Source organism: Rosa rugosa, chromosome 6 (assembly GCF_958449725.1).
Source record: "Rosa rugosa chromosome 6, drRosRugo1.1, whole genome shotgun sequence".
Lineage (NCBI taxonomy): Eukaryota > Viridiplantae > Streptophyta > Magnoliopsida > Rosales > Rosaceae > Rosa > Rosa rugosa.
In genome coordinates this window covers 3,253,899-3,267,655 of record NC_084825.1, presented here as the reverse complement: position 1 = coordinate 3,267,655, position 13,757 = coordinate 3,253,899, and the positions used below count along the sequence as shown (strand labels likewise).

General features: G+C 44.7%; 1 protein-coding gene across 1 annotated transcript; it reads right to left on the bottom strand.

Moving 5' to 3' along the window:
- Positions 1–12,275: 12,275 nt before the first annotated feature.
- LOC133714607 (uncharacterized) lies at positions 12,276–13,456 on the bottom strand. The gene is made up of 2 exons (XM_062140760.1): positions 12,741–13,456; positions 12,276–12,543 (listed from the first exon to the last, which is right to left on the bottom strand). Exons 1-2 carry the CDS (start codon positions 13,454–13,456, stop codon positions 12,276–12,278), a joined length of 984 nt encoding a protein of 327 aa, XP_061996744.1.
- Positions 13,457–13,757: the final 301 nt, after the last annotated feature.

Genomic DNA, 13,757 nt, shown 5'->3' with positions numbered 1-13,757 from the left:
CCTAGATCAAGCGTTGAAGTTGGATTAATCTCGTGCGTCTGATCAGATTCAGATTAAATCAGGGACGTCGAAAAAGTCAAACCATGATCTAGCGTTCTATACACAAAATCGTGATGAAAGGCTTACATGGGGATAATCAGGGGGAGGAGGAGATCACGAAAATGGGGAGGATCGGCCCGTGCAACGCCGGAAAAGTGGTTTTCCGGTCGGGTCGGGTTCTAGCTTCGGGGGGGGGCTTCGATCTCCATCTGGGGGCAGCGGCGGGGCAAGACGGTGGCAGGGAGCGGCTGGGCGTGCGACGGCGAGCTCGGGGAAGGCCGGGTCCGTGGCCAGAGGATGCCGGAGGACCACCGTTTGGCCGGGTCGGGTCGGTCGGAACCCGAGGGTTCTGAAGGTCGAAGGAAGAGAGAGAACGGAGGAAACCGGGGGCTTTTCCGCAAAAAGAACTTTTTTTCGTCCTTAAATGAAAATAAAAATCAGAAAATTTCCTATTTATAGAAAATTCCCAATTTTCAAAAATTCATAACTTATTCATACGAACTCCGAATATTGCGTTCCACATGTCCACGAACTCGTATCGACGAGCTCTACAACTTTCATGAAGGAAGTTTTCCCAAATTTTGAACGTATAAAAAGTCAACTTTGTTGACCCCCTAAAAACGTTCGTTTTCGAAAATAAAATCGTTCGAACTAATTCCACAACTTCTCCAAGCTTCGTACTCGCTCCTACTATCGTGAAATCATTTCTAAAAATCCACGGAAATTAATTTGGATTTTTCGGGGTATTACACTCCAGATTCCCCTTCTCAGACGGGGGGGGGGCAAACATAGTCTTCGTCAGTTCCCAACATCCATTCCTACTCAGGCCTTTCCTGTGGCCTTAGCCTCCTGTCTTCACTTCACATACGAACACTAGGGGGGCAACATTCTATATATTCAGGCCTTCGCAGAGGCTTTATATTGTAGCAATACTTATTGTAGCAATTTTATTTCAAATTTCTTGACAAGATGTGTTCAAGATGTGTTAAGAATATATATATATGTAATGGCCTATGCATGAGGCCTTATTTTATAGCAGTTTCTTTTGCAAAAATACTCAGAAACTTTCATTCATAAAGTGGCTTTGCGGCCAAAAGCAGTACAAATCGAAACTATTACATTTGCAGGTTACAAGGCCAAAAGTGGCCCAAAAATCATAAGAGTTGCTGAGTTGCTGAAGTCTTGAATCTTGCGGCGACAAGGGGGCGGTGCTATGATCATGAGCACTCTCCCTCTCTTCACCCACATGTCTTATCTGATCTGAGTCGCAGCTGCTCTCATTTGTACTGGAGATGAAGGGAAGGAAATAATCCATTACCCTCCGGGATGGAGATGGTCTGCAGGAGAGCGCGAATCACAACCACATCTACCTCTAGGGGAAAAACATAAGTCAGACAGTCTGCCCCCAGAGGTAGGCTGCGAAAGAAGAACGATCGGCCTCGAGTGGCCGCCCGCTCTTCTCCCGCCTGCTCCACGCGAGAAATCTGAGGAGAGGGATCACTCAGAATCAGGTTCCGCCGCCTTAGGAGCACCGCGTGTTCTTCAGCCTAACTGGAACCGGAGATTCCTATCCGGATTTCCAGAAACCAAAGACATGCGGATGGACCTGAGATTAGGCCATGAGACCTACCCAGGTATTGAGATTAAGCCATAAGACCTAAGGATTTGGGTTTGAGGCTGAAATCATGAGGAGAAGATTTCAGAAACAGAAGGAAGAGAAGTAGGGTTTGTGAAACTATTACTGGGAAAGCCATATTCGCTTGAGTTTTTCTCTTCTCACAAGCACAAGTATTTATAGGACCAGTTTCAGTGGTCTCAACTCTAAGAGGGGCAGTTGGAGTACGTTCAACGCCATCAATAAGAGTATCGATGGAATTGAATGCAAAGATCTCGGAAATGAAGATGATTGAAAGCGCGTGGGAAGCGGGGCAATTTTCAAGGAGATAACCGCTTTGTTTCGAGAATATCTTTTCAAACAGTTTCAACAGCAATAAAGGTGGATTAAACGCTAAACTGCCAGAAAATTTGAACATGTATTTGGGCCAAGAAAGGTGGGCTAAATATTTTAGATATTAATAATAATATGTTCATACAAATATGGGCCCAGTAATGGAATAACTAGGGGCCCAAAAGTCTCCGGCCTGCTCGGGTCAAGCGGAGAAAGAGCTCGTCCAGTCGAAAGCTAGCATCCGCAGCAGCTTGTTGGGCTGCCACACGGGCTTGGGCCAGTTCTTGAGACAGCGTCTCGAAGGCAGCGAGGGGTTGTTCCAATTGAGGCTCCGCGTGGGCAAGCCTAGCAGTGACATCGATCAAGCGGGCCTGAAAAGAAAGAATCTGGGATCTCAGGTGGTTTCTCTCAAGCGTCAGATCCCTGATGAGATCAGCTTGATCACCCAAAAAACCACGAGCATTGTCAGTTTGATGAGTAAGAGCTTGGTAGTGTGTTTCAGTCTGCCTGGCCTGCGCGTTAGCGACTGCCCTCTCGTTAAGCCCTTGTGGGAGATCTTGCAGCAGTTGGTCAACCTCTTGGAATTGTTCTTCAGTGACAGCGTCCTCGCGAAGAAGCACTCTTAGATACTCCAAAACTCTCGCGGGCGCGCCAGGAATCAGTATATCGGGACCCAAGAGGCGACGAAGACCTTCCCTGGCTTCATCTACAACCCCAGGTGGGGTCACTTCGAGCACGCGAGCTAAACGTTCTAAAGTGGACGGAGTAGGTGGCTCAGCGGCAGGGGCCTCAGGAGGCTCCGCAACAGGTATAGCTTCAGGCACTGGTTCATGAAATTCTTCAGGTTCCCCAGCTTCAATGACTTGGGGGGCATGGGAAGCAGGTTCCTGGCCAACCACATTAGGAACAGGTTCAGCAGGATCCTCGTTCGCTATTTCTTCTGCTGTTGCTTCCGCGTTTGGACCCTAAAAAAGATGCACTTTCAGAATAACCGAGCCAAAGGTGATGAACATTTTTTGATTAAGAGAGTTACCTCCTCAACTGCTGGCTCGCGGAAATCTACTATTGGCGCTAGAGCAGCCTCACCAAAGGGTGGATCCAAGTCAGGCGCCGTCGATGCCAGAAGGGGAATGGGTTCCTCGCGGAAGGTAGGAAGGAGAGACATCCTGTCTTCAACCTCAGGCGGACTGTCAACTATAACTGGTTCTGGAATTACAAGTTGCATTTGGTTTGCCGCATTGATCGCAGAGGGAGGGTCACCATTGGTCTCTTGGGCGTTTGTACCAGATACACCCTCGCTGGCAGCAGAGGATCCTTCCCCAACTGGCCTTGAAAGCCTGCGACGAACCTGAAGCAGAGAAACGTTATAAACCATACATAACAAGACAAGGCATCAATGTTTCCTGTGGAGAGGCATTACCAGTCGATCAGCGGTTGGTTCGTCTTCTGCCCATGGATCAATTCTGAGCTCAGGGCGACTGCGTTTGCGTGCCAGAGCAGCGGCAATCTGTCAAGATTTAAACAAAGTCAATTAGACGTCGAGAAAGCTGCTAAAATAAAAAAGGTTCTAAAGCGAGAATCCTTACAGTCTGAGGATTATCATCGTCAGAGGAAGTATCCTCTACTTCAGGCATGATCAGTATTGCTTTTTGTTTAGCAGCTGGACCGGTGGCCGGAGAGACACCCACTGCGCGACTGCCTGAAGGTGGTGCGCGACCTTGCTATAAACTTCGAGTTAGGGAACAGAGTTGGAGGTGGAGTTGATAAAGGAAACAAAAGAACATATCAAGGCAATTACCTCTGGAGGTTGCTCGCGAATAACAATTCCAGCTTGAACCAAGCGCGGGGCTCGCGCAGGTCGCGGAGCCGGTTCGGGTGGTGGAGGTCTCTCTTCATCTTCATGGAAGCGAGCGAGTGCTTCAGTATCAGCATCATAGGGATATCTCAATTCTTCGAAAATGGCCGCAAAGAGTTCATCATCCCTTTGCCTCCAGCAGTTAACAGAAACTTCCTCCCACCATTGATCATAATCTTCAGCAGTCCCATCCACGGGGACGATATTATTAGCCCAGTCTGGGAGGTCGACCAGTGCGAGCATGCTTTGCTCTGGCGGAGGCCCATCAGAGGGACCAATTCGTCGCCAAGAGGTATAGAAATTCCAGGCATCATAGAGGGGAAAAGGCACAAGCTGAATAAGACCAAACTGGCGGGCAAAATGGTTGGGGGCATAGAGCTCATAACTGAGTTCATCAACAGCGAGCCTAATATCTGAACAAGAGATCGCGCGGCGAAAAGCCAAGCGCGCGCGATCATTATAATTGGGAGCCCCAGGAAGAAATCCATTTTGAAGAGGAGCAGGGTATCTCCTACTGAGTATTAAATCGCAGTATGACATTTCGTGCAGGAGATACAAGTATGAGAAGCATTCAGAATAGGGGGGAGATGTATACCTCGCATCGCGACAAAACCATTGACCAAGAAGGGCATTAGTCGGTGGTAGTAGTGGAATATCGTCGCGGCGGAAGAATGAAAAATAAGTTTGAATCCAGAAATCAAGGATCCAAAAAGGGCCAGAAATGCTGGTCTCAAAAGGATGCATAGTGGCCTGATATAGAGTACGGTAGAGGGCACCCAACACTGGTTGTCCTAATCCTACACGGCGGCCATTGTAGAGGGCTGTCGCTAGAAAAGTCCAAGCACCAGTGGGCTTACAGGAGGAAGTGCAGAATATGAATTTACAGAGCCAATACTCCAGAAAAGCAATGCCACCAGTCGCATTGCGCTCCTTGCGATAGAAAGTCAACCACCGTGGGTAAGAGCCGCTATGAGCACTGCGACCAGTTTGGTCCATGGTTGATGAGAAGGTGTCAGAATCGAATTGGCCATGCAGGTAGGGCTCGCCATCGATGGGCAATCCAGTAATGGTGAGGATATCCAACAAGGTTATGCTCATTTGACCAAATTGAAAATCAAAGGTATTGGTAGCAGTATGCCAGAAGCAAAGGAAGGCAGCGAGTGGTGAGCGATTCCCACCGCGAGGAAGGCGAAAGCATAAATCAATAGTGTGGTAATACCTGCCTCGTTCCAGCGAGCCAAATCTCGCGCTCTTACTTCGTGATACCAGGAAAGCTCATCTTCGCTGATTTTGGATGGCCAATGCCCTATTTTTGCTCTATGGTTCTGCGCACCCCAACTGCTGAAATCCGCAGGGGTCCTCCGGAGGACTTGATTGGGCCTACGAATGGGCAGGCTATAGAGAGTGAGAGCGTCAGCAGGAATGGAGTCTCACGGTGCCGGACCCAGTCCGGCGTGATGGTCTGAAAGCCTGAGAAGCAGAGGCCTTTGGACGGAGGTATGGATACGACAACGGCCACCGATGTTGGCTCCCCAAGTGCGAGTGACATTCTCGGTGAGTTCTTTTTCCTGATCGATGATCACCTTCTTTGGGGGAGCCATTTCTGGGTTTTTGTAAAGCGGGGATGGAGCGAGAGATTTCTGGGTTTAGGAGACTGGAAGGGTTTCTGATGTGACAGGTCTCTAGTTGGATGCGGTATTTAAATAAAAGATTTTGTGAGGGAAACGATGCGACGAAAAGACGTTTTGCCAAGCGAATAGACGCTACCTTCATTAATGACATCGTTTCGATCACCGGACGTGTCGTTTTAGCCCCCTTCTATCAGTTACATCTTAGTGGGCCTGATATCGGGGCCTGGGGGGCAATGTTTGAGCCCAAAAGTAATTTTGGCAAGATCCTTTAGTGGATTCAGCACAGCGGGCCGATACCTGCGGCCCAAAAATAACTCGGGTTTGGGTTACAGCTTCACCCATTCCGTGATCCATAAGGAAAACGAAACCTTATTGGAGTCGGGTAGCGAGGATTGAATAGGAAACTTCAACCAATAATCCTTCTGTGGCAAGGAGCAGTCGAAACCCTAGGTATATATACCAGGTTTCAAGGACGAATTAAAGACCTCTCTCAAATCAATCAATCCTAGCGATTACAAAGCCTCCCCGGAGCAAATCTTCAACCTCGTTGAAACACGGTGACCGCGCGTCAGTCCCAGTCTCTCCAAGAGCCGACTGTCAGCATCACCAGATCAACCCGGCGACCGTACTTTAAGTCCTAGTCTCCCCAGGAGCCGACTGCTAGCGCAACCGCCACCGTTACTACCAGCGAAGCAAGGGTAACGCCCTCGCAACCCAGCGAAGCTAAAGTCCCGCTTTAGCACAAGCCCGTGCTTTCTCCCAAACTTCCCAGTGATTGCTCTGCTTAGTCTAAAACACTAAGTATCGATTCGGTGACGCGAAGAGATCACACCCAAAGTCCTTATCCGTAAGGCAAGAAGTCCTTCCCCGGAAGGCTAGAGAAGAACCTTGTGGCGAGGTTGGTGCTCTCCTCGTCCACAGACGCTTGAAGAAGAAGTCAGGTCAAGGGACTACCCCGACGACTGCACCCCACGGTGCTGGCACGCCTGCGCATACGCTCAAAAGAGACAGTTTGCAAGCCAACTGGTTTTTGCGCCAAACACAGTCAATAATATTCTCAACTATGCAGTAGACTAGTCGGTCAAGAAGTGTAGCTTACCTTGTGATGGAGAAAAATGATGCTTCTATATGAGAGATGACGGAGAGTTTGGAGGCATGCAATTCTAATCTGCTAGCCTTTGGATCCAAGCTTGGCTTCAGCAATATCTCACATATTCTACCGCATAGTTAGGCGTGATTTCCTGCTTATGGCTAGGCGGAGTCACTGGGAGCGAGCCACCACATGCTCGAACCCATAAGAGGTCCGTACATTAGTTGTGATGACGAGGTTGGGCGGGATCTGTGCGCCGTAGGATTAGGTTTTCCAGTATCATAATTCATGGCTTGGAAATTGGAGACGAATCATAGAGACGATGGAGAGGGCAAAAGAGTGATTTGGTGAAGGAAAGTGAAAGAGTATTACGTAAATGGAGTTTGATTGGGAACCGAGAGAGAGTGTGTGTGTGCGTTTGAGTGTGTGTGATTGATCTGTAATTTGACCTCGATGCAGTTGGTTTTCTTAAGTGGAAGGGAAAAACCGTCAGGGATGGAGAATGCAACTAGCCTTATTAGAACAAGAAAAACTATGTAGCTTTATGGAAAACTAAAGTTTCAAAATGACTGTTAGAAGTAATTTTCTAAAAGGCAAAATAGCCAAATTACCCCATAACTTTTCTCATAACTGCCAATTTACCCCATGACATTTCAATTTTGATCAATTTTGATTATTTACACCCTCACTTTTCTAAATGTTGCCAATTTACACTCTACAGTCAAATTTTAGACTTTCCATCCAATTTCTCCGTTAACTTAGTTAGCACGTGAGGGGTCTTTTCGTCTCTGCAATTGTCACCTTAAAAAAAAAAAAGAGTGTTGCTATTTGTACCGAACAAAAATCTTAGTACACCCCCGCCAACTATAAATTTTTTGCCTCTAATGTTCCAATATTACCCTCATATATTAATAAATCAAGAAAAAAAATACAAAATTACTTTGTTAAAAAATAAAAAAAATACTGCTATTCGTCCCCCACAGTTGTTTTTTTTTTCCTCATCCTCTCCTCTTCTTCTCTGTCTATCTCTCAATTATCTTCTTCTCAGCATGACCTCTTCCTCTATGTTCCTTTTATCGAGATCAATATAACACAATCCCAACTTGGATCAATCAAGATGACCTTCACATGCATGCTGTAATTTTAATTTTCATATTCCATACATATAAATATTTTAGTTTGTTCGATGGCTCCTCAATCTTATACACAATACAAACCCCTCCAACTGGAAACATGGAAGATCAAATTCTCATATGAATGTTTGAAATATTAATCCAGTCTGGCCTTCAAAGAAAAAGAAAACCAGAAACCTAAATGATCAAAGATGGTTTTTCTTCAGTGATATGATCATCCAATCATTTGATGTGACTAGCAAATATTAATTAAGCGATCAGTTGCAAGCTAACAACCAACCTTGAAATAAAGGGAGTGAAGAAGAAGAAGAAGAGATGGACAAGGAAGAAGCGACAAAGGGCAATTTTTTTTTCCTTCTTTTAACGAAGAACAGTTTTGTATTTTTTTTTTTAATTTCTTTAACGATGTGTTGGTTTGTTTATTTTTTTTTATGATAGTTGAAAAGACGAAAAAGCCCCTCACGTGCTAACCAAGTTAACGGAAAATTGGATGGAAAGTCCAAAAAATAACGATAGGGTGTAAATTGGCAACAATTAGAAAAGTGAGGTTGCAGATAATCAAAATTGAAATATCATGGGGTAAATCGGCAGCCATGGGAAAAGTCAGGGGGTAATTTGGCTATTTTGCCTTTCTAAAATAAAATTTTGAATAGTCTAGAGTTTCTACCATTACTTTTGGTTTTGAGAGAAAAGTGAAAACGGCTGTTAGATAATACGTGTTTAAGAAAAAGAGAATTTGGGAGAATATCGAGATACTTTCATTGATAATAGGGATGTCTGAAGAAAAACAAGATTGTGAAGAAACTCTTTTTCTTACTTTTCTGTAACAACTTGGTACAACTTATATGCGTTGTCTTACAAACCAGATCCACTATTCTAGGTCTAAGTATAGCAAAACATCTCTAGCAACTAATTACAGATATTACAGTATCATACACAATAAACTCCTAATCATATACGATTCTTTCCTTCAATACTCCCCCTCAAGTTGGTGTGTATGTTAATTACACCCAACTTGCCTAATAATGCAGAAAACTGATTCGAGCTTAGTGGCTTGGTGAACAAGTCTGCTGGCTGCTCTTTGGTTCGGACATGCACTGTTTTAATCAGTCCTCTCTGCACCTTTTCACGCACAACATGGCAATCGATCTCTATGTGCTTCATACGTTCATGAAACACAGGGTTTGATGCTATGTGTATGGTAGCTTGATTGTCACAAAATAATCTAACTGGCTGTGCATGTCCAACGTTCAAGTCCCTCAATATGTTTCGCAACCATGTTATTTCACAACATGTGGTGGCCATGGAGCGATACTCAGCCTCCGCGCTTGATCGTGCCACTGCGCTTTGCTTCTTCGTCTTCCATGAGATGGGCGCACTGCCAAGGAAGATGCAGTAACCAGTTATTGATCTTCTCGTGTCCTTACACCGAGCCCAGTCCACATCACAGTATGCCCTCAGTTCCAAGGGCCCCGTGGAAGGCAAGAATATTCCTTGACCGGGTGTTTGCTTAATATACCTCAACACTTTATGCGCTGCTTCAAGGTGCGGCTGCCTAGGATTGTCCATGAATTGGCTTAGTATGTGAACAGCATACACAAGGTCTGGCCTTGTGATAGTGAGGTAAATAAGTCTTCGCACGAGTCTTCGATATTGGGATGCATCCCTCGGCAAGTTTCCACCTCCTTGTGTGAGTGTTATGTTTTGTTCAACTGGAAACCGTGAGGGTTTGGCTCCAAGGAACCCTGTATCTTCGAGAACTTCCAATGCATACTTCCTTTGACACAAAGTAATCCTGTGCTTGGACCTCGCCACTTCTATCCCAAGGAAGTACTTTAATTGTCCCATGTCCTTTAGCTTGAAATGGTTCGAAAGAAAGAGTTTTGTTTCTGTAATATCTTTCAAGCTATCTCCCGCCAAAATGACATCATCCACGTAAACTAACAGGACTGTAAATCGACCCTGATGGTTTCGGACGAATAGAGAGTAATCCGACCAAGATTGCTGGAAGCCTGCTGACTTGAGAGCGGTGGAGAGCTTGAGAAACCATTGCCTTGAAGCTTGCTTCAACCCATATAGTGACTTGTGTAATTTACAAACCCTAGTCTCCCTCTTTCGTCCGAAGCCAGGAGGAAGTTTCATGTATACATCCTCATGAAGATCACCATTTAAAAATGCATTGTTGACGTCCAATTGATGGAGGTGCCAGCCCTTCATGGCCGCAAGACTGAGTAAAACTCTGACTGTTGTTAACTTGGCCATGGGTGCAAAGGTTTCTCTGTAGTCAATTCCTTCAACTTGGTTGTATCCTTTAGCGACTAATCGTGCCTTATACCTTTCAACGGACCCATCTGGATTGTATTTGATTTTGTAGACCCATTTGCAGCCAATGGGTCGCTTGTGAGCCTGGAGGGATACCAAACTCCAAGTTTTATTGTCTTGAAGGGCTTGAACTTCTTTCTGCATGGCATCTCGCCATTTGATGTCTTGAACTGCTTCAGAAAAAGAAGTAGGCTCTCTCTGAATAGTGATCTTAGTGGTGAAAGCTTTATGGTGAGGAGATAGTCTATCATAGGATAATACACTAGAGAGAGAGTGAGCAGTACCTGAAGGGACGACCTGGCTCGAAGGAGGTGATGAGCCGGTCCGTGAGGGGAGAGCTGCTTCAATATGAAAGTCCTGCAGTGTGGTTGGAGTTTTGGTGGGGCGAGAAGATCGACGTGGTGGTGGTGGTGGTAGTGATGGTGAGGGCTGTGAGGGTGGTGCTGGCAGCATATATAGAAGAGTTAGTATCTAAGGATGTGGGATCTGATGGTGTGTTAATATCCAAGGATGTGGTGGAAGGATGTAGAGTATCAAAAGATTGAGTATCAACGGAATATGTGGAATCATGATGCGTTATGGTAGGATGAGAGTGATTTGAGGTGTTTGGTTCACTAAGAATATTTGTGGAGATGGGATCAAAATCGGAATGGGATGATTGAGTTAGTGGGGGAAACAAACCCGTGTTTGATGGAGAAAGAATATCAGGGTTGACTTGGAAAGGGAACATATCTTCAAAGAAGATTACATCTCGTGACACTAGGGCTTTCTTATCTTTCAAGCAATATACCTTGTATCCTTTTTGACCATGAGGGTATCCGAGAAAAATGCACTTAGTAGAACGAGCATCAAACTTGCTAGGTCTCACTGGATGGGTGGATACGAAACAACGACAACCAAATACCCGTAGGTGAGAGTAACTCGGTTCTTTGTGGAAGAGTTTTTCAAAGGGTGTTTTGCCTTGAAGAAGTGGTGTTGGTGTTCTGTTTATTAGGTAGGCTGTAGTGAGGATAGCTGTAATACCCGGTATTGAGAAGTTAACTAAAACAAATTAAATATAAATGAGATATACATTAGTTACTGGTAGTAAATCAGGAAATTGAACACTCCATGTGTATTCAAAGAAAGTGAAAGGAATTATATCTTTATAACTATGTGTAGGTCTCTAAGCCTACACGTGGTAGTATATTTCTTGCTAGTGGTAGGGGAAGGGTCGAGAGACTTCGAGGAGGCAAAAAGAGAAGGAAAACCTATCCATCTTGTTCCTGATGGCTACCCAACTCCGTACCAACCATCTATAGAGGATAGATGTAGAAAGAGAGAGACGAGGCTTCGGGGTCAGGGTGTTACAATAGCATCCCCCCAAAAAAATTTGGGCAGATTTGCTTGGAAAAGGAGAGCTCTAGCAACATTTAGTAAATGTCGGTGTTTACGCTCAACAACACCATTTTGTTGTGGTGTGTTCACGCAACTTGTTTGGTGAAGGATACCTTTGGATGAATAGAATTCAGTGATTTGAAATTCTGGACCATTGTCACTTCGTACAACCTTAACTCTCTTACCAAATTGGTTCTCAACCAAGTGAATGAAGTTAGTGAGTAGGGTTCGTGTTTCAGATTTGTGTTTCATTAGGTATACCCATGTGCTCCTTGAATAATCATCAACTATGGTCAAGAAATATTGTGCACCAGAGAGTGAGTGAACATGGTATCCACCCCATATGTCAACATGGATTAAATCAAAACAAGATTTACTAGAAGTAGTGCTCAATGGGAAAGAGTGTCTAGTGTGTTTAGTGAAAGGGCATACAGAACAATTGCTTGTATCACAAGCTTTATTTGTGAGAAATGGAAACAATGAAGATACTTTGCTAGAAGGGTGTCCAAGTCTTTGGTGCCATAGGTTGTGTGTTTTGGAATGTACCACGTTGCATGTTCCTTTCTGTGGTGGATTGAGGCAGTAGAGCCCCTCCCTCTCAGTTCCCGTCCCAATCATCTTCCCTGAACGTAGGTCCTGTATGACACAAATTTGTCTGAGAAAGATGGTAATATAGAATGAATCAAAAGCTAATTTGCTCACTGAGATCAAGTTCAGGTAGAATAATGGAACGCATAGAACATTGTGAAGAATGAAATGAGGAGAGAAAGCCATTGTCCCACTATGAGTAACCTGTGCCGAGGTTCCATAAGGAATTTTGACCAAACGATTATGAATAGGCTTTAGTGAAGTAAGTAGAGTGGGACTACATACTATGTGATCAGTACGTGGCACCACTATCCAATATCCATATTGTCTCTTTACCATTTTGTGAAAGAGAAAAAGCTTTACCTGAAAGTTCCTCATAATTTGGTACATTACCAACTTGATTGATCAAAGCAGGCTTGTTTTTGTTCAAGAGCCCCAGAAGCTGCTGGCACTCCTCTTGTGAAAAAGGAAAAGTGTTCATAGTCTCCTTGTCATCATTTGAGGAAGCCACATGATTACCTCTTGGTCGTGCTTGTCCTCCTTCCATTGCAGCCTTTCTCCTACGACAATATTCATAGGTGTGTCCCTTCTAGTTGCAATAGGTACATTTAAGGTGTGCTCTGCAATTCTTTGTGGTGTGGTTGGTCTTGTTGCACTTTTCACATTTGGCCTCTTCTGTTGGGTTAATATCACGACTTGTCTTTTTCACTGAAAAAGCAGATGCCTCGGGTGGTGCTATGGACTTCCCACTAGAAACCGATCTGCTTGTTTCTCATGACGCAACGCCATTGCATATGCCTTGTTTACACTAGGGAGAGGATCCATCCCTATTACGTTGCTTCGTATCGTCGCATAGTTGTCGCTGAGCCCCATCAAGAACTTCATAGTCTTTTGTGTCTCCATATAAGTCTTCACTTCTGTGGCTGTGTCGCAACTGCAAGGAGGAAATGCACAAAGTGCATCCTTCTCATCCCAGAGGCCCTTGAGCTTTGTGAAATAAGATGTGACCGAGTTCGTACCTTGTTCACAATCATGAATTGCATTCTCGATGTGGAACAGTTGAACCGTGTTAGTATGAGAAAATCTTTCTTGCAATTCAAGCCACATACCTCTTGCATCTTTGCAATGAATCACACTGCCCGAAATTTCCTTCGACATGGCTCCCAGCAGCCAAGTTTTAACAAGCGTGTTGCAACGATCCCATTGCCTTTGTTCATTAGGGTTGTCAGCTGGTTTGTTGAGAGTTCCATCAACAAAACCTTTCTTGTTCTTGATGGTTAGGGCCATGCTCATGGATTGGACCCATGTTGTGTAGTTATCTTCCATCAATGGTTGTGACACAAGGACTGCGCCAGGCTGGTCCGAATGATGGAGGAAGAGTGGATGATTAGAGTTCTCCCATGGTTCTGGGACTTTCTGTGACGCCGAGGCCGCGTTCTTATCGACCAGCTTCATATCTTCGTCTCTTGCCATGGGGGGTTTGTTTGTAGCTTCTTGCCTCAAATTATGCCTCAGAGTCGATGCTCTGATACCATGAAGAAAAACAAGATTGTGAAGAAACTCTTTTTCTTACTTTTCTGTAACAACTTGGTACAACTTATATGCGTTGTCTTACAAACCAGATCCACTATTCTAGGCCTAAGTATAGCAAAAGATCTCTAGCAACTAATTACAGATATTACAGAATCATACACAATAAACTCCTAATCATATACGATTCTTTCCTTCAATACTTTATATAGAGCATTACATATACAATATTTGGTAGTACAAT